Source organism: Metarhizium brunneum, chromosome 1 (genome assembly GCF_013426205.1).
Source record: "Metarhizium brunneum chromosome 1, complete sequence".
In the NCBI taxonomy this organism is placed as follows: domain Eukaryota; kingdom Fungi; phylum Ascomycota; class Sordariomycetes; order Hypocreales; family Clavicipitaceae; genus Metarhizium; species Metarhizium brunneum.
The window spans coordinates 6,027,080-6,046,684 of NC_089422.1; the positions used below are offsets into that span (position 1 = coordinate 6,027,080).

General features: G+C 52.4%; 5 protein-coding genes across 5 annotated transcripts; 3 read left to right on the top strand and 2 right to left on the bottom strand.

Annotated features, from left to right (window-relative positions):
- Positions 1–842: 842 nt before the first annotated feature.
- Positions 843–6,674, top strand: G6M90_00g018190 (uncharacterized protein; the record flags this gene model as incomplete). Its single annotated transcript, XM_014693231.1, has 4 exons — positions 843–902; positions 995–1,017; positions 1,155–5,774; positions 5,834–6,674. The coding sequence occupies 4 exons, from the start codon at positions 843–845 to the stop codon at positions 6,672–6,674; spliced, it is 5,544 nt and encodes a 1,847-aa protein (XP_014548717.1).
- A 2,839-nt stretch (positions 6,675–9,513) lies between these two features.
- G6M90_00g018200 (uncharacterized protein) lies at positions 9,514–9,801 on the bottom strand (the record flags this gene model as incomplete). The annotated part of the gene is made up of 1 exon (XM_066129816.1): positions 9,514–9,801. One exon carries the CDS (start codon positions 9,799–9,801, stop codon positions 9,514–9,516), a length of 288 nt encoding a protein of 95 aa, XP_065985946.1.
- Positions 9,802–10,758: 957 nt separating this feature from the next.
- Positions 10,759–13,788, top strand: G6M90_00g018210 (uncharacterized protein; the record flags this gene model as incomplete). The annotated part of the gene is made up of 1 exon (XM_014693230.1): positions 10,759–13,788. One exon carries the CDS (start codon positions 10,759–10,761, stop codon positions 13,786–13,788), a length of 3,030 nt encoding a protein of 1,009 aa, XP_014548716.1.
- An 899-nt stretch (positions 13,789–14,687) lies between these two features.
- Positions 14,688–15,605, top strand: G6M90_00g018220 (uncharacterized protein; the record flags this gene model as incomplete). Its single annotated transcript, XM_014693229.1, has 2 exons — positions 14,688–15,401; positions 15,471–15,605. 2 exons carry the CDS (start codon positions 14,688–14,690, stop codon positions 15,603–15,605), a joined length of 849 nt encoding a protein of 282 aa, XP_014548715.1.
- Positions 15,606–15,884: 279 nt separating this feature from the next.
- On the bottom strand, positions 15,885–17,549 carry cgs2 (3',5'-cyclic-nucleotide phosphodiesterase; the record flags this gene model as incomplete). Its single annotated transcript, XM_014693228.1, has 2 exons — positions 15,885–17,360; positions 17,508–17,549. 2 exons carry the CDS (start codon positions 17,547–17,549, stop codon positions 15,885–15,887), a joined length of 1,518 nt encoding a protein of 505 aa, XP_014548714.1.
- Between the last annotated feature and the right edge of the window lie 2,056 nt (positions 17,550–19,605).

Below are 19,605 nucleotides of genomic sequence, written 5' to 3' on the forward strand. Positions count from 1 at the left end.
GATAGCCTACATCCATATCGTCTGTATGAACCGGCCAGTTCTGCAGACACCTGAAGATGTCGTAACCGCTAGTGTCGTCGAACGGCGTACAAAGTACTCCGTCCAATTCTCGCTTTCTGGCTGCTACACGATGGGGGTGTCAGACTCGGGAACAGTTCGCAGGCGGGCCTTGAGCTGACAGCAACCGTAACGGCTGCAGCTGTCGGTGTATTACTGCATTTCACCCGCCTGTGACATGGCTCGTAAAGCTGGTGTTGGTGTGACGAGCCTGATATCCGTCTGGCCATCGTGTTGGATATGCAAGCCCCGCCAATCAATCCGCCAAAGACATCGGCACAGCTGACAGACGGTACCTTTTGCGGCGACGGCGGCAGCGGAGCCATGCGGCCATCATGGCTCGGCTTGACTGGTTGGGGTCCGGTGTTGTTGAGGCCCAAGGGTCGATGCCGCCAACGGACTTCTTGGCCTCGTTTTGGTGTCGCTCCTTTCCCTGTTGAGCCAAGGACTTGGTTCGGACCCGCCTCGACTAGCAACGCCGCTAGTCGTTCCTGCCCGTTTAACCACTTGCACACCTGCCCGCTCATTTCTCTCCGCCACTTCGCAGTGCCACTTGCGCTTCCACTCAAACGGTCAGCGTCCCTGGCCTACTACGTCACGAGACTGGCGGTTGATCTTTTTGGCTCACAACCCACCAACTCGCTCACCCGCACATCCAGCACCACCATCGTTTTTTTGGACATGGCCGTTGCGCCAAATCATGTATAACTAGTCGCTTCAATTCGACGAATTGCTATCATCTTAGCTTTTCCGGCCGGCGCAAGACCCAAGGAGCTCCGCCCGCTATGGCCGATTTCCACCCCGAACTTCAGGCCAAACTCGACGACTTGCAACGCGAGTTACAGGTAAGTGCGACAGGGACTCACTCCTCGACGCTTCATCTCTCTTTTTTCTCCCGGAGATTATATGTTGCTGATCAAATCGTCTTGGCTCACAGGAAGGGGACATTACAGAGAAGGGGTAAGCGAATCCTGATCATTTCTAGGACCCTAGGAACCTTCGAGCCCGACAGGATGCCATCATGTCCTAATCTATCGGCAATGTCGACCGCCTCCACAATCTCCTATTCATGCTGACATTTTCCTCCTCGCCTCTAGCTACCAAAAGAAACGCACGCTATTGCTCTCTCAGTATGGCCATGGCGAATCCAGCGCGCCAGCTCTCGCACCCACCATCCACGAGCCTCCCCCTCGATCCGGGTTGCGCACTAAACAGCCTGATGACAACCCGCCCCATTCCAGTTATGACGGCCATCGAGCCTCTGCTTATAATGCAGTGAGGGAGAATGGCTCTGACCCTGGGTCTCCAATTTACCGACCGAGTTCGGGCTACGGCACCCCTTCGACAACTTCACAAGCCGCCGAGACAACACCCGCCGCCCTCTTGCGCCCCGGCGGCCCCGTAGCAGAGCGCTCTGTTCCTCTGCAGCGGGATTCACTTTTCATCACGGCTGCGACTGCATCTAGCGACGATCCTTCTCGAAGCGGAACTATGGTATCCAGGGACTATGCTTTCAATCCGGACCAGCAAGGCGCCTACATGGATGCAGGCCATCAACAGCAACACCACCATCTGCACCCCCAGCAACAATTCGATGGCAGAACTCGAACATTGCAGGATTCCCAAGGCTACTTCTCGGACTTTGCCGGTCAGCAGCATTACGACCAGACTCCGTCTGGAGGAGAGTACGGGGCACCCCATAGATATTCGTCCGGGGAGGCTTTCTCTCCCACAGCTGCCATGGCTCCTCCCATGCTCACGGCGAACGACCTTCCACCGCCAGAAATATTAGAATATTTGCAGCCACTTGAGCCTCGAGAGGTACCATTTGCTATTCATGACCCCCACGACGCCAACATCACAATGTCCCGTTTTGACAACCTGGCTGCTGTCTTGAGACACCGCGCTCGCACTACAGCCAAGGTCCCGGCGTACTGGGTCCTCGATAGCAAGGGCAAGGAAATCGCATCCATTACTTGGGACAAGCTTGCTTCTAGAGCAGAAAAGGTTGCTCAAGTCATAAGGGATAAGAGCTCGCTATACCGTGGCGACCGAGTTGCTCTTGTGTACCGTGATAGTGAAATCATTGATTTTGCCATTGCCTTGATGGGTTGCTTCATTGCAGGCGTCGTTGCGGTGCCAATCAACGATTTGCAAGACTACCAACGACTCAACTACATTCTGACTTCGACACAGGCACACCTTGCCTTGACGACGGATAATAACCTCAAGACATTCCAGAGAGACATCACGACGCAGAAACTGACGTGGCCGAAGGGGGTCGAGTGGTGGAAGACGAATGAATTTGGAAGCTATCATCCTAAAAAGAAGGAAGATGTACCCGCGCTCTCAGTCCCTGATTTGGCATATATTGAATTTTCTAGGGCACCAACTGGAGACTTGAGAGGCGTCGTGATGAGCCATCGCACTATCATGCATCAGATGGCGTGCCTGAGCGCAATTCTATCGACGATTCCAGGCAGCGGACCAGGGGACACCTTCAACCAGTCCTTGCGAGATAAAAACGGCCTTCTTATTGGCAACAGGAAGGCTGGTAGCGAGATTTTACTCTCCTATTTGGAACCTCGTCAAGGTATCGGCATGATCGTCGGTGTTTTGTTGACAGTCTATGGCGGCCATACAACTGTTTGGTTTGACAACAAAGCCGTGGATGTACCCGGCCTCTACGCACATCTCATTTCAAGGTACAAAGCGACAGTCATGGTGTCAGACTACCCTGGCTTGAAGCGAGCGGCATATAACTACCAGCAAGACCCTATGACAACACGAAATTTTAAAAAGGGAATGGAACCCAATTTCCAGGCTGTCAAACTCTGCTTAATCGATACCCTTACCGTTGACGGGGAGTTCCACGAGGTTTTGGCCGACAGATGGTTGCGCCCACTTAGGAATGCCAGGGCTCGACAGGTTGTTGCACCTATGCTGTGCCTCCCGGAGCACGGCGGAATGGTGGTAAGTGTGAGAGATTGGTTGGGGGGCGAAGAACGTATGGGTGTACCGCTCAAGCTAGAACACGAGACAACCTCAGAGTCAGATTCGGATGATGGTGGCGAAACTGCTAAACCCGTCCCCCCAAACGGGTTTGGTAGCTTGCTGGGCGGTGGCACCACAACAACAACGGAAAAGAATGCCGGTAATACAGAAATGAATGAGGTACTCCTAGATCGCGAGGCTCTCAAAACAAACGAGGTAGTTGTTATGGCATACGGCGATGAGGTGGGCAAAAAGGCACCGAACGAACCGGGCATGGTGAGAGTCGGCACATTTGGGTATCCTATACCAGATGCTACCCTAGCTGTCGTTGACCCCGAAACCGGTCTTCTTGCTTCTCCCCATAGTGTTGGTGAGATTTGGGTTGACTCTCCTTCTTTGTCTGGTGGGTTCTGGGCTCAGCCAAAGAATACCGAGCTTATTTTCCACGCGCGACCATACAAGTTTGAACCAGGAGAACCCACACCAACCCCTGTGGAACCCGAGTTTCTGCGAACCGGCCTGCTTGGAACCGTCATCGAAGGCAAAATCTTTATTTTGGGACTCTACGAGGATCGCATTCGTCAGAGGGTGGAGTGGGTAGAACATGGCCACGAGATTGCCGAGTATCGATACTTCTTTGTGCAGCACATGGTTGTGAGCATCGTCAAAAATGTCCCAAAGATTTATGACTGCTCTGCTTTTGATGTCTTTGTCAATGACGAACACTTACCCGTGGTTGTAGTGGAATCGGCGGCCGCGTCTACTGCTCCGCTTACTTCGGGAGGCCCTCCCCGGCAACCTGATACCGCGTTGCTTGATTCTCTGGCGGAGAGGTGCATGGAAGTATTGATGGAAGAACACCATCTCAGACTTTACTGTGTTATGATCACCGCCCCCAACTCTTTGCCACGTGTTATCAAGAATGGGAGACGCGAGATTGGAAACATGCTCTGCCGCCGAGAATACGACCTGGGTAATCTGCCCTGTGTCCATGTCAAATTTGGAGTTGAGCATGCCGTGCTTAACTTGCCGATTGGTGTTGACCCGATAGGAGGCATCTGGTCCCAAATCGCGTCCGAATCACGAGCCAATATTCTAGCCCCAGCAGATAAACAATATTCGGGTATCGACCGAAGGGAAGTTGTCATTGATGACCGAACATCCACGCCACTCAACAATTTTTCCTGCATCACCGATCTGATTCAGTGGCGAGTGGCCCGTCAGCCAGAAGAGCTTTCGTATTGTACGATTGATGGTCGAGGTAGAGAAGGCAAGGGCATCACTTGGCGCAAGTTTGATCAAAGGGTCGCAGCTGTCGCGATGTATTTGAAGAATAAGGTCAAGGTACGACCCGGAGACCACGCTGTGCTTATGTACACACACTCCGAGGAGTTCGTCTTTGCCGTCCATGCTTGTATCAACCTGGGCGCCGTCGTCATTCCCATGGCACCTCTGGACCAAAATCGTTTGAATGAGGACGTGCCCGCATTCCTCCATATTGTTGCTGATTACAATGTGAAGGCCGTACTTGTCAATCATGAGGTGGATCATTTGATCAAGCTCAAGCCCGTCTCGAGTCACATCAAGCAGTCAGCCCAGATTCTCAAAATCGCCATTCCCAATGTCTACAACACCACCAAACCACCCAAGCAAAATAACGGTCTTCGTGACTTGGGCCTGACAATTGACCCAGCGTGGATTCGCCCAGGATATCCTGTGGTTATTTGGACATACTGGACGCCAGACCAGCGGAGAATAGCAGTCCAGCTGGGGCACGATACCCTCATGGGAATGTGCAAGGTCCAAAAGGAGACATGTCAAATGACCAGTTCACGCCCAGTTCTCGGGTGTGTGCGAAGTACTACGGGACTTGGTTTCGTACATACCTGTCTCATGGGTATCTATATTGGCACACCGACCTACCTACTCTCTCCCGTCGAATTTGCTCAGAATCCTATGTCCCTTTTCGTTACATTATCACGATACAAGATTAAGGACACGTACGCAACCCCCCAAATGTTGGATCACGCCATGGCTGCGATGCACGCGAAAGGCTTTACCTTGCACGAGCTGAAGAACATGATGATCACTTCCGACAGCCGTCCTCGAGTCGACGTTTTCCAGAAAGTGCGAATGCATTTCGCACCGTCTGGGCTTGACAGAACAGCAATCAATACGGTGTACTCGCATGTTCTGAACCCGATGATTGCATCGAGATCGTACATGTGTATCGAGCCCATCGAAATTTGGCTCGACACCAAAGCACTTCGACGAGGTTTGGTAGTCCCTGTTGACCCCGAAGCGGAGCCCAAAGCCCTGCTTGTGCAAGACTCTGGCATGGTGCCGGTTTCAACACAAATTGCGATTGTGAATCCAGAGAATCGCATGCATTGCTACGACGGAGAATACGGCGAGATTTGGGTTGATTCCGAGGCTTGTGTTAAGTCCTTTTACGGATCGAAGGATGCCTTTGATGCTGAAAGATTTGATGGACGCACCGTTGATGGTGATCCAGGAGTGGCCTACGTCCGAACGGGCGACCTTGGCTTTCTACATAACGTGAGTCGGCCTATCGGGCCGGGCGGAGCCTTGGTTGATATGCAAGTTCTCTTCGTGCTGGGCAGCATTGGCGAGACATTTGAAATCAACGGTCTCAGCCATTTCCCCATGGATATTGAGTATTCGGTTGAACGATCCCACCGTAACATTGTTCCTGGTGGCTGGTAAGTCTGGGGCATTTGCAAAAACACTCTCTTTGTTCGTCTGCTAATCAAGTGTATAGCGCTGTGTTCCAGGCTGGCGGCCTGGTCGTTGTTCTGGTCGAGGTAAGTCGAAAGCCTTACTTGGCGTCCATTGTACCAGTCATCGTCAATGCCATTTTGAATGAGCATCAAATCATCGTCGACATTGTGGCGTTTGTCAGCAAAGGCGATTTCCCGCGCTCTCGACTCGGTGAAAAGCAACGCGGCAAGATTCTCGCTGGATGGGTCACTCGCAAGCTGCGTACGCTGGCACAATTCGCCATTCGCGACCTCGACGTGGGCGCCATAGGCGAGTCCGGCAGCGGCAGCGGCCCTGGCGATCTTGCAGATGCCCATCGCATGTCCACAGGAAGCATCCGTAGTTCAGGTGTACATGCTGGCGCATCAAGCTTACGAAACGTCGAGCATGCACCGCAGATTTTGGAACAGGAAGAGCTAGACGTCCAGATGAATCGCATGGCGCACATGCCACCCGCTTCGGCTCCTGGCACTGCATCCACGGTTACGCATGACGATCAAGTGACGCCGACAGGATTCGCCCAGGGTGTATCATCAGATACTCTTAGTCAAGGAACTTTGAGCCGCAACTCGGCGTCGCAGCCTGGATATTTTGACGATGCACAGCGGAATAGTGAGGCGGCCTATAATGATGACCAGGCTCCAGCTGTTGGGCCGAAGCCGGACTCATCGAGAAGTCAGGACCATCCCAACGCCGCAAAAAAACGAATGGTCCTACCAGGTGTGGACGGTAGAGAAGGGTTTCAATTTTGGGACAGCCCCCCGGGAGAAGATGACGAGACGGACTGGACGGCCGAAGCAATTATGCACATGAATCTTGCTGGAGATATGAGCTCCAGATGAAAATTATGCAAAGGGAAAAAGTATTGACTGTGGTCTGGGGTTCCGCCTAATTATTGGGACACCCGGTAGACCACATGTGTAAGGCGAGACAAGGGCGCGGGGGTGTTGCATACCGCATGGGCTGTGATGTAAGCCCGTTTTTTTTTCTTTCCTGTTGCCTTTATGTTTCTGGATTATGAATATGCTTTGGGCAATCATAAATGGACCTTGGCTTGACTTGTATAGGCATGGGAAAGCGCTACACCAACATGAATATACAATACCAGCGTAGACGCTGATTTTACCTTGTAAATTATGCGTGCATCTATGCAAAGCCGTGCATGTTTATGCACTGGGACTCCCGCTAACCGAAATGCCGAAAAGGAAAACAAGAGCAGAAATGCTTTAGTAGTTCATCATCCCTCAGATGTCTTCCAGTGTAACGCCATTCCACCCAGCCTATCCTTGATGGCTCGGCACTGTTTTCATCGGGGTCTGTTGAGACGGCATATTGAATCGTCAACATCTATCGATGAGACTGTCCCCCCGTCACGAAGAGCACTTATGTCGGCAAAAAGGGTCCAGGTTTTTGGTCACCCCTTAAATACGATGCTGCACTAGTAAGTTTCCGTTAATGGACCCCCCACTTCTCTGTTTAGCAGCATGTTCTTTTAGGGTGACAGTGACGGTGAGCCTCTACTTCTGGAGAGACTGGGTTGGAGACATGTTGCGATGATATGCTTGGTGTTTTGTGAGACGTGAGAGGATAAACTGGGAACTAGCTTCACGGCAAAGCACTACCTCTGCAACGGCGTGGCAAGAAGTGTACATTGTTTCGTGTGTTTACTACGAACGAACGACGAGTCAGCTACTTCACTGTCAATTTCATCGGGTGTTTCTCACTCCTTGCGGAGCCTACATCGCCCAGGTGTGGAAGACCTTTCTTCCGAGGCTACCACATGGCCATCACCACAGACCAACACCTCATTACCTACTTGGTTTTGGTCTAGTCGCGACTATTAGGCCATTGGCTAGGAGAAATTCATTGCACAATGGCTCCCTTCCAGGGTATCCCGTCCCCATGAGGGTGGCGCGAGCGGCCTGCACGGGCCGCTGTGTCAGGAGAGCACCGCCCGTTCTAAACTCGGCGACGGAAGGGCCCGTTGGCATGAAACGAGAATGAGATGGAGGAGGAATGCCAACTGTCTGGTTCTGCCTTGTTGGCCTCCAAGGAGCGGCTTCGGAAAGCCAGGGCCGCGGACGAGGTCTGCAAATCTCAACACAACACGGCACTGCCCTCGAGTCTGGTGGCACTAAGCGCCGGGCCCTGTGCTGACCAGACACCACATCATGACGCAAATTCTTTCATGGTCGTCTATCAAGTGACAAAGGAGGAACAGGTATGTGCTGCGCCCGGCATCCGGCCATCGACCCGGGAGCCTCACGGACCGCACGTTTAGCGCCGCAAGCGGCTGGTCATCGAATCGGTTCAACGAATCCTATCATCTGCTGCATTGTTCCCGACTCCCGGGCGCGCGTGAGCTTGAAAGAGATTGCGGCTGAGCCTCCGTCGCGGTCCAATTTTGGAAGTGCCTGTCAACATTCGAGCCTCGTATGCAACACCTATTCTGATATTGGCAGCGATATGGATTTGTCTCGCAATAGACGTATGATCAAAAGGATTAAACGGGATACTTTTGCTTGTCTCCATTGTTTCGCACCTGAGACTCGTGGAAGTTCCGTATCATTCTCATTCTGTGTGGCCGACGCATGTGCTGTGGTGAGAATTAGCGCCAGCCGTGAAAACTTGCAGGTGGACGAACGCGGTCGTTTTAACCCTAAAGAAAGGAGGCTACATGTCAGTCCTTCAATCCACTCGATTTTTCGGCAATTACTAATGACTGACTTGGCGCTGCAGAGCTTTCTTACCGACAACCGCGGAGACGGCCATATGCAAACCTTATTAGATGCAAGTGCGGTCAGTGGAGTATTAGCAGCGATCAATACCTTCAAAGTGCTGAGTCTCTGAGCGTCCTAATCCGAAGCGTCGGGTCGTGTTCTCCCAGAGTTCATGATCGAGGCATTGTGTGCCGAAGACTCGAAAAACATGGGGAGGAACAGCGCACTGGTACACTCTGACCGGAAACCCCAATGCTCTTGGGATTCTGAACTTCCAACATCGAGTTCCTTGACCGTTTCTGTGTTTCGGAGGGCCTTAGGTAGTGGCTCGATCGATATCGATGCCTCCCATGTCAACGACGAGAGCAAGATCCATATGGGCCAACGTCAGTATATCGCGTATCCATGAATATGCCGTGTTCCCTGAACTACTTGTGAATGAAATAACTCGTGCAGTCTTCATTTCCCACTTACAGCTAACAAGCACGCACAACACAGCATAGCACAAGCTCCCATGCAAAGATGACAATCACACCAACACGGCCTACTGATTAGCAAAGTCGGATTCAGAGAATAGCCAAGTCAACAGGATGCAAGCAAAGCATCGCCGTCCAAAAGTGTGTCGATATGGCAGAGTAGGTTCCACACCCAAGAGCACTCACCCGTTGCCCTCCCCCGAATGCTTTCTTTTGATCCCTTGGACCGGTCTCACGTCAAAGCATCCCATTTCTTCTTTGAGCAAGTGTCCACATGTACAAAAACGCGGCGCTCTTTAGCAGCCGTGTCGCAAAACCTTGGAGGAATGAATGGAGAAAGGCAGGGATCGAGCAAAGGGCCGGGCTCAATGAAGATTCTTGGCTCACGCATTCGACTGAGCTTTTGTCTGTTGGCGCAATGTGCGCAGCCCGGGCTAGGAAATGCGTCCGACCATGTAGCTGCGCCTGGTGCTTCGCGTCAAAGCTTATTGTGAAGCAGGGGTGATTACAGACGCAAAATCAAGCGCATAGCGCTCAAATGATGACGTGAGCGTGGTTGATGGTTGCCCGAGGACGGCCGTGAATCGGTGGGATAAAGACGTGTGAAGTTTGAACGGCGGCGTCCAATGCTGCTGCGTCGATACAGCGGATATAGTGCAAATGTCGATTTTGACGCTGGGATCTTGCTGGATTTCTTCTTGGATAGTTCTCGCCGTGGGAATGCGCCGCGGGCAACAGTCGAATGGCTCAAACGGCGCAGGGCAACGCTGCATTGATTGTTTCAATGAAATGTTGCCATTTGATGGAACTTTGATGGCGGAAAGGGCGCTGGGGCCGCGGTTGACCTTTCAACAGTGTTGAATCAACACTTGACTGTGCTTGACCTTTGAACCGTTGACACCTGCTTCTTCAGGCCCCACATGCGCCTCTATGCTTCAATGTTCCCGCTTTCTTCTTCATTGTTCTATGTCTTGCTCTATCAAACCCGACCGGCAGCGTCCAAAACATCTTTTCAACCTCTCCTAAGAGATTGGCCATGCAGGCAGCTCTTGGGCCCTTCATTGAACTCCTGCGTCTGATGAAAAAGCCAAGGAGATGTCGGTCTCGTCGAGTAATGGCGACGCCCGCCACACCATGAGCAGGTCCATGATGCCACGTTTCGCCAAAAAAAAAAAAAAAAAAAAAAAAAAACAATCTACAAGGTTTCCATGAATGTTAGGAACTCATGTCTGCAATGATTTGAAGGTGTAAATCTTGGATACATGAGATTGATGAAGCCCGTTCGGTTCAGAGATGAAATGTTCATATCACGTAGCTTGAGCTCGGTGACTGCAGTCTTGGTTCCCTCCTCCCGCCCCGAATGGACGGAAACCAGTCCATTCGTGGATCCAAAGACTAACAAAGTCACTTTCAGCACACATAGAAGTTCAAAGTGTCTTGTTTGGCAGCGTTCACGGACGGCCAACATGGAGGATAATGCAACAAGCCGCAGCCTTTGTACGCGGCGAAAGAGACCCAGTGCCCTTTTCAGCGGCTTTTTGTGAGCTAGAACAAGACAGGAGCAAGAAATTCATAGACGGGGTGTAAATCCCTTTCTGTCCATGTCCGTTGTGTTCAAATCGTGCTTTCCGCTGCCGGTGCCCTCTGGGCTGGCTCTTATATATTCCGTCGTCCCAAACTCGATTTTCTCTTGGAAGAATGTTCAATGCATAAGACCAAGAATGGGAGCCATGGACGACTATAATAACGCCGCACAGAACACCGACATGGGCCGCAGACAGCCAAGCAACATGACGAATACTGTCACCCGGGCGCCCCAGAGACGCAGGCCAAACACGGCCTATGACGGCCATGATTATGGACAGCAACAGCACACAGTCAACGCAAACCATGACGGCTACCCCAGCGTTGTCAACAACCAGGCCCTGGGTCGTGACGTGGAGACACATTTTTCGAGTGTCTCATGGCCTCCGAACTCAGGCCCAGCACTCGGGTTGCAACCCAGCGCACCGCAGTGTTACAATCAGATGAATGAACCTCCCTTATACCACGCTATGAAGCTCCCTTATGAAGCTCCCTCATACCAGACTATGCTTAACCACAGTGGCCGAGTTTCCAGGCAATCGTTGAGCCAGAACCCCTCAAGCTCCCAGGAGTTTGCCCCTCAGCTGCTCCCACTGCCGGTGTATAGCCAACACCAATACATTCCGCCGGGATACCACCAGCCAAGTGAAGGTTACGATATCAATGAAGCCAATGGTGCCACGGCCGTTGATGCGGCCCGGCCCTCCCAACAGGCATGTCGTCAAGGCAGGGTGAAAACCTCACGGCCTACGGCAAGTCACGACGTGGCAGACTCAAATACCGAGTATGCTGCTACAGACCATGAGAATGACAAGGACAGCAATGATGCACCAGACATCAGGAAACAGAAGCGCTGTCAGAAGAAGTACGAGGACCAAAAGCCTGAAAGAGACCCGAAGACGGGTAGATTCTCCCAAGTATGCAACCGTCGCAAACAGAAGAAAGAAGGAAGGCCCGATACCAAGCCGGAGGAAGTCTACGAAAATTTCGAAAACTTCCGTCTCAGAAAAGGAATCAATTTGAAAGCCAAGAACATTCCCAAAGGTGAGAGTAACGAAGGGTTCGAATACAACAAGTATGGGCAGCTCAACCGTAAGACTTTTAGTACAGAGGATATTAGGGAGATTGTCGAGTTTAAAATCGAGGAAAGCCAAGAGTCAAAAGTGCCTCCGAAAGACTCACAAGAGCCTCCGAAAAAAGACTTCACAATGTGGATTCAGAGCGCCCCATGCCAAACCGGCGATCGTCTAGATCTAGATTGGGATCAAAATTGCAGGTGGGAAGATTGCCCCGGAAAGAATAGAACAGTTCGCCCAGGACAGTTCCGGGTTGCGTTCGATGAGTTACCAAATTTCACGGGAAAAGGACTCGTCGACCCCCTGAAACCAGCCCTCGTCTTACACCTACGGTGCTTCGAGGAGGTCTTCTCCAGAGAGGAGACGCAGAAATATCTCACCGACGGGGTTTTGAAAGGAGACAGGCGCGAATTTGAGAGCGAAGATAGAAACATTGTGCGTTTGGACAAGGACGGCAAAGACCATTCCCGCACCATAATCGAGGAATGGCGGAAAGCCACATACAAGGCGCAAGAGGCGATTGCTCAGAAGATGGTTGATGCCAAACGCGAGGCCGGCGCCAGAAACAACAACAGTGGCAGCGGTGACTGCGAATTCTACCAGGAACCGACATACTCGGCTGGGCACCTTGCATCCTTGACTTTTGCCTTGACTGCCTGGTACACCGACCAGAACACTAAATATAGAACCATGGACGGAAATGGGACAAGGGCAAGGAAACGAAATGAACGCAACGAAGAAAGGCCCAAGGGCATCAGGGCCACTTTCGATTATAGCTTTGGCGACATTGAATACTATAAGAAAGCAAAAGAAGGACAGCAAAATTACAGGAACAAACAGCCGGAAGAAAAGAAGAAGGCCGCTTCAAAACAGCCTGCGAGAAAAAAACAAGAAGACACAAAGCATCGAGATTCTTCCGATGACCCCGAGACAAAACTTTTACAGGCCAAGGAACGGCTCGAGGAGGCTAAAAAAGGACTTTTACAGGCCAAGGAACAGCTTGAGGAGGCTAAAGAAAGACTCGACGACGCTCAGCAAAATTACGACGAAGCGGAAGAGAAAAGGGACGCTCAGAAGCATGTTCCCAAAAAGAAGGCTACCAAGAAGAAGGGTAAAAGGAACAACCCTGCGGCGCAGACAGCTGTCGAAGAGGCCAGCGAGAGCCTTGAGACAGCCAAACGCGACTGTAGACGTGCCCCAAAAGAGCGCAGCAGCGCCAAAGACACGGACGCGGTAGAGGAATCTCCGAGAAGCCTTCAACAATCGGCAAAATCACATGCCCCAGCTCATACAGACGATCTCGGTGAGAGGAGCGGAAACGAGCCCGCCAAGGAGAATTCTGAACCCTCATATAACGACGCTATCTACGATCCAAGCTCATTTTGGCTATGCCTAACGGATGCAAATGGAGTCTTTGAAGGAGAAAGTTTGTATACTTTACCAGGCACCGCCGGTCAGGACCAGCTCGCAGATAACAAAAACCTGAATTGCCCAGGCTCACTCGGCGCAAATCAGGGGGAGTGGCTCGAGAACTGCCATAAACCCCAGGAGAGTCTCCCAATCGGGCTTACAAGAGAAGATGTGCTGTTATGGCAGGAACCCATGTCCACGCCAACATCCTACGCCTCGATGTCATCTACCCAGATGCTAACGGCATGGGCGTCGCAGGGCCGAGTCCTGGAGGAAGTGCCAGACTCGGACGAAGACAGGCCCCTCAGGGTGAAGCAAGAACCCTCGCAGCAGCGAGTCCTGGAGGAAGCACCAGACTCGGACGAAGACAGGCCCCTCAGGGTGAAGCAAGAACCCTCGCAGCAGCGAGGCCTGCAGGAACTACCAGACTACAACAACAACAGCGACCCCAGGACAGTGCCGTCACGCGTGGCAGCGCCGCGGAAGCGAGGCCAGCGCCAAATATCAGACTACAACGACGCCGAGGAGGCCCCCAGCACAAAGCGAGCTCGCACTGCGGCTCCGCAACAAGTCTCCAACACGGCAGCGGCATGCCATATACCGTCCTACGGCCCGAACAGGCCAACAAGGAACAAGCGACGCGCCGACGGCGATTTAGACGACTCTTCCCACAAGAGGATGTGTCAATAGGGCGGATGGCATCTTCCAGCGCGGAGGCGGCAGGAATCGGAGGCGCTTAGTCCCAAGACTATTCCGGCGGCGCTGCTCAAGTCACAGAGGCAGAAATAAGGGATATTCGGATAGCTATGGTGTGCGTATTACATGTGTTTGGTTGGCCGGCTTGCCTAGTTTCAACCGGAATTGCGTTTTGAGGATTGGAAAAGTGTGTAAAGAAAGGGGGAGGGCACTTGCCGAAAACCCTGATAAGAGATGTATACCGTCTCTGTTTTTTCTTTCCTCTGTCGTCTTGTATATATATCAAGCTTGGTGCTGTTTAATCGTTTAGAATGGAGTTATTTGCAAACCCGTCGCTCAGTTAAGAAGTAGTTACGTGAAACGTCGTTGTGAGCCCCCGCACGCCGCGTCCGTCGAGTTCGTCATCAGATAACCCACGCGCAAGATGGTCGTTGAAATTCGCGAAAACCCGGAAACCAGGCGAAATAACTACCGACTCGTCCACGGGCAACTGCCGTCACCCTGCATTTCCTTCCACCCCCTCCCTTGCTCCCCCGCTGGCGATGCAACCCCGGCGAGACTCGGCAGACCCTTAATATTTCTAATCAGCCGTCACGGAAGGGCAAGCCAATCACGCCGCACGCCGCGAGCAATTACAGTAATCGCTTGGTAAGCGGAGCCCCTCGCCAAGTTCTAGTGGACCTGGGACAAAACTTGACTCCATTGGGAAGAATTGCATCATGGAGCTCGATCCTCCTGGCAGGCCGCAGGATGCCTCCACGCAGTTCTCTTAAATAACAATCTTGCCAGAGCCCCCATCGTGCACATCCATGCCTCCCCTCCGGCTTGCTCGCCCAACGCCTCGCCCGTCATCTCATCTCGTGCGCCATCGCACCCTCACGGCCCCGTTCAACATGTCCCGCGCCGCCGCCGCCGCCGCCGGCCGCAACCCGCACCCGGACTTCAAGACGGTCGAGTCGTCCCGTCCCCCGGCGCCCCGGGCCTCGTTCAACGTCACACAGACAACCGCGCCAGACTGGACGTTTGGCTCCGGCGCAAACACGCCGGAGCCGCCGTCGGCCCACGTCTCCATCGACCCGTACGAGCCTGGCCGCCCGGCCGTGTTCAACTACAAGCTCCTCATATCGGGCATTGTCCCGCGCCCCATTGCCTTCTTGTCCACCCGGTCGGGCGACGGGTCGACCAACCTCGCGCCGTTTAGCTACTTCAACATGGTGAACCACGACCCGCCGCTGTTTGTCGTCGGCTTCGCCAGCTCCGTTGCTTCGGCCAAGGATTCTCTCAGAAACCTGCTCGAGTCCAAGGAGTGCGTCATCAATGTCATCTCGGACTCGTTTGTCGAGGCTGCCAATTCGACGAGCATCGACGCACCGTACGGCACCTCGGAATGGGATGTTAGTGGGCTGACTGCGGAGGAGTGCGACGTGGTCAAGTGCCCGCGGGTCAGGGAGGCCGTGTTTAGTGTGGAGGCGAAACTCGACATGGTGAAGGAGTGGGAGAGCAGGGTTTCCGGCCAGAAGACAGGGGTCATGGTGGTATTGGAAGGGGTCCGATTTTGGGTGAGGGAGGACGCTGTCAATGAGGATAGAAACATGATCGATCCTGCGGTAAGTCGGATTTGGATGCGAAATTGGCAACCCGGGTGAGCTGTCGTCGTGTGCTGACCGAGTTTGTAGGTTTTGAGACCCATTGGAAGGATGGGGGGCATCACGTATAGCAGAACGAATGAGGCCTTTGAGTTGCCAAGACCCAAGTTTGAGGAAGATCTTGGCGGGCATCAAGGGCTGGAGAGGATCAAAACTCAAAAGTGAGAGAAGTGCTCTCGTCGAAACACGGGTGTCCTATGCTAAGCGGGAACTCATTAACAACAGCAGATTATAGAGTAGACCCCAAAAAGTGGTATACATATAGATATGTAAGTACCTTGAGACGTCATCCATTCATGCATCATGATGTGTATAATCTCCAAGCGTGCACAACTCCCGCACACTTCCTCGTCTACCCAACTCCCCGCCAGATTTGAAAAAAAAAGAAAGAAAAAAGAAAAGAACAAGGGGGAGGGGCAGAAAAAAGAACAAAAGCAATGCCGGCTAAAAGTACAGACTCATTCCCGATTTGGACATTATGAATTCACACCCAAGATTCATTTCCTTCTCATAGTCCTGTAATTGCTGCAATATGGTATCTCCCACCTGTGGTCCGTCTTCCAGTCGCTCCTTGACGTGAATGATGATCACCTTGAGGCCCTCAAGCGGCTTTTTCTCGAGAATAGGATCCATTGGCCCAAAATCATGCAGGGACAGTTCATCGGTAGGTGTCGCCAGATGCGGTGTATCAGCATGGTCCGGTGTTGCCTCCTGTTTCGGTACCGTTGGCTTGATCGACTTCGGTGATACAGAGTCATCATACATAAAGCCCGGTTTGCCGAAAGGATTCCGCCGCTGGTTCATGATTTCATCCATGCTTGAACGTTTCCTTTTTTTGGAATCAAAGGTCCCAAGCTTCTGCGCAACTTCAACCTCATTCGCTAGCACCCGTAATTCTTCCATTAGAAAGCCCGGCTTCAAGTGTCCAAATAGTCGGTCATTGCTTTGAGAATCGTCGTATGAACATTCAATAAAGATTGCGGCCAGTATGCCAGAGACAATTCTGGGAGCAGCTTCTTGCCAAACGTACAGGTTCCGCGGACTGAGGGAGATACTATCAGGTTCAACATCTCCAAAAATGAGCACCTCGCGGCGATGTGACTGATCTCTTATAAAATAAGCGCTCGAGTCATAGACGCAGATTTTTTCCTGCTCATTGCTGGCAGCAAACTGCGTCGATGACACCGCCGAAAATGCAGCCTGGCTGAGCAAACCAGTAGCCTTGGGCGTAGGTTGCATTGCCGTGTGGTAGTGAATATCTCTTCTGGGTGTTTGCGACGAAGCATCATGACTGCCAAAACGCGTCGACACACTAGAGGCGGAGCCCCTATGAGGATGTCTCTCAATACAGTGGCCGTGACTGACACTCCAGGTCTTAACTAACAGACCGTCGCACACTTCCATATACCCCTTTCCTTCACCATCTCCGAGAGCTGGGCTGCCACCCTCAACAAGCCTCAAGTAGGTGAGCAGGCCGGCACCATTATTCTCGTCACTTAAATTAGGCCAGATAACGTTATTGAAGATGTGGTTCTTGAACGCTTGGATAGTACTGGGTAATCCAGCAAGCTTCTTGGGGCGAGTCCCCGGCAGACCAGCCGTATTAACAACAAACCCAGAGATGTGGTCGAGATGAGGATGGGTAATGAGATATGTGTCGACCAAGGATCTCGTGACATGAGCCGCATTAGCGGCCGCGGATGCGTATGGTAATTCCAGTCCAGCAAATGCTCCAGTACTTAATGTGAAAGGTAAGTTGGTAGGTGGTGTTGAGGGGTAAGATTCTTGTAGCAGACGGGTGATGGCAGAGAGATGGACGCCAGCGTCAACGGCGATGATGGATCCTTTAGACCATTTCTCGGCGACGGATCGTACCAGAAATGCTGTGATGTTGGATTCTTGCGGTCCTCCTCCAGAACCCTAAGAAAAGTTAACGACACGCGTGTTGATGAGATCATTGCAAGTCGACACCCCGACCGAGTGCGGCCCAGAAGAGTGTGCGCCTCGCAGGCCTTAAGCAGCGGCAGGCAAGATCTTGACGGTACGGAATAATCAGTGAGAACTTACTAGAACAATGACCTGCAATGCAGGATCCGCGACCTCTCCCATCGCAAAATTAGGATGTCCCTTCGAACTTGGTACTTCCTGTTCGTCTCTGTCCTCCTCAACGGGGCGATCCCTGGCCTAGGCGCAGATAGATCCAAGGACAAAAATACGTTTCGGCGTGTTCTAGTCGTTTCGCAGCTACACGTCATCAAAACTACCAAGAGAGCATTCGCAGAGGCCAAAACAGTTGCTGCTCCGTCCTCGCTGCCAAAAACCGCACGTGATGCTGATGATGTTGATGGTGACTTGAGCTCTACAATACGTAGCTCTTGGTGGCGGCGCCCGCTTCGTAGTTACACCGTAAGCTTTTAGCTCTCAACCAACGACGGGCTGTAAGCTCCGGCCAGCGGGCGAGAAGGATCAATCTGAATGGTCAGGAGATGGGTCCCCGGTATCTTGTACATATGCCGTAATTTACCGTCTTTGTTCAAAAGGTGACACGTTCCGCATTTGCAAGATCTAAATCATGGGGCACAGGGGTGACACGAACCATGGGCAATACTGAACCTTTTTCGACAGGATCGGCGACAGGAAGCGGACGTTGATGCCAATAAATTGCCGGCGAGCAACAGGCTGAACTCCGCGCGTGACTCGATAGAGCCATGTGGTTCGCAAGATGCACGCCTTGGGATTGGATGTTGGAGACCGGAGATCCCGTCCATTGATCGGCAGTGAGTTATCAGGTCTGTTGCTTGCCTGGCATGGGGTAATGCTGGAGCTTTTGTCTGATAGTAGCCTTTGTATTACAGGGTAGCGGCGAGTACTTTGCTATTCCTGGAGAGCAATCAGGAAACGGTCGAGCAATCAAAAGCCGAACAATGGCAGCAAAATGGAGCTTTGCATGACAGCACAGCACAGATCCTGACTGAAGTGGCGCCGTTGCCTCACTGCTCCAAACTGCATGCACATGCACGTCGCGAACCAGGGCACCATGTCGGTGGCTTCGGCGATCCCGCTGGGCTGGTGTGAAGCTGCCATGCTGCCAGGGTAGCATTCCATTCCATTCGGGACGACTGTCCCAGTCCTGGCCACGCAGTCCGCCTATTGTGGTCTCGACTTGATCGATCAGCACTCCGTGACTTTTATCGATCCGACTCCCCATGTCCACTTGCCTGGCTGTCAGTGAAGCTGATGCGCCATCAAGGTATGGTGGAACCATCTTGAATGGGATGGCGGCGTCGCCTAGAAGTGGTTCATCCACTTCATCGCTGACGGGTAGTTACTGCCTGACTTGGCTAGTCGGCTCAGCCTAGCTAGCAACCTTTGTCTGTCGAATTATGGCGGAGGTACGTAGTACTGGAACCGTTGATTAATTGTTGAATAATCGGGGGACTATAACAGCTTCGTCAGCGTAGGCATACAAACAACCCCAAGGAGGAGAATGAGAGACGCTGGTGAAATAAAGTTGTGTCGAGATACCAAAGGTGCCCAGGCAGGTAATTCAATGTTGGTGGGAGGAGAGGGCATACGGGCAGGTGCTATCTGGGCACCTTCCAGTCCAGATCCGCACATGCATGTGCCACTGGCTGGCGGGCCCTGACGTCTGCAAAAATCCAGACATTACGGATTCGATCAACATATCCTTTAAGCCAGTCTTTGCATCCATAATTCCTTGATTCCTTAATCCCTCCCCTTTTCTGTTTTTGCTATTCCTTCCTCACTTCTCCATCAACAGCCGCCTTCACTGGCAACTGGCTCGGACGGGGCACTCCTTGAACAACCCACCCCCTGACAGGACGACGGATTTACAATAATATGAGATTGCCGAAGCTCCAGACTAACGTCACGAGTACCCATAACTCGATGATGCGAGCCTAGGGTCTACTGACAAAATTCCATCAGGTAGTGGGTAATGCAGCTGGCTGGAAGCCTACTGTCGAAGCGGACACTTCTTGGGTCCGCTATGCGGAAGGGCTCAACCAAGTGAAGGCAACATCCATTGCCTCGCCCTGGTCGTTTCACATTGAGTCAGGGCCTAATTGTGTCCTCGTAATGCAAATCCAGGTACAATGACAGCGTATTTCGCTTACAGCCTCCCTCCGAAGAGTCATACGGTAGC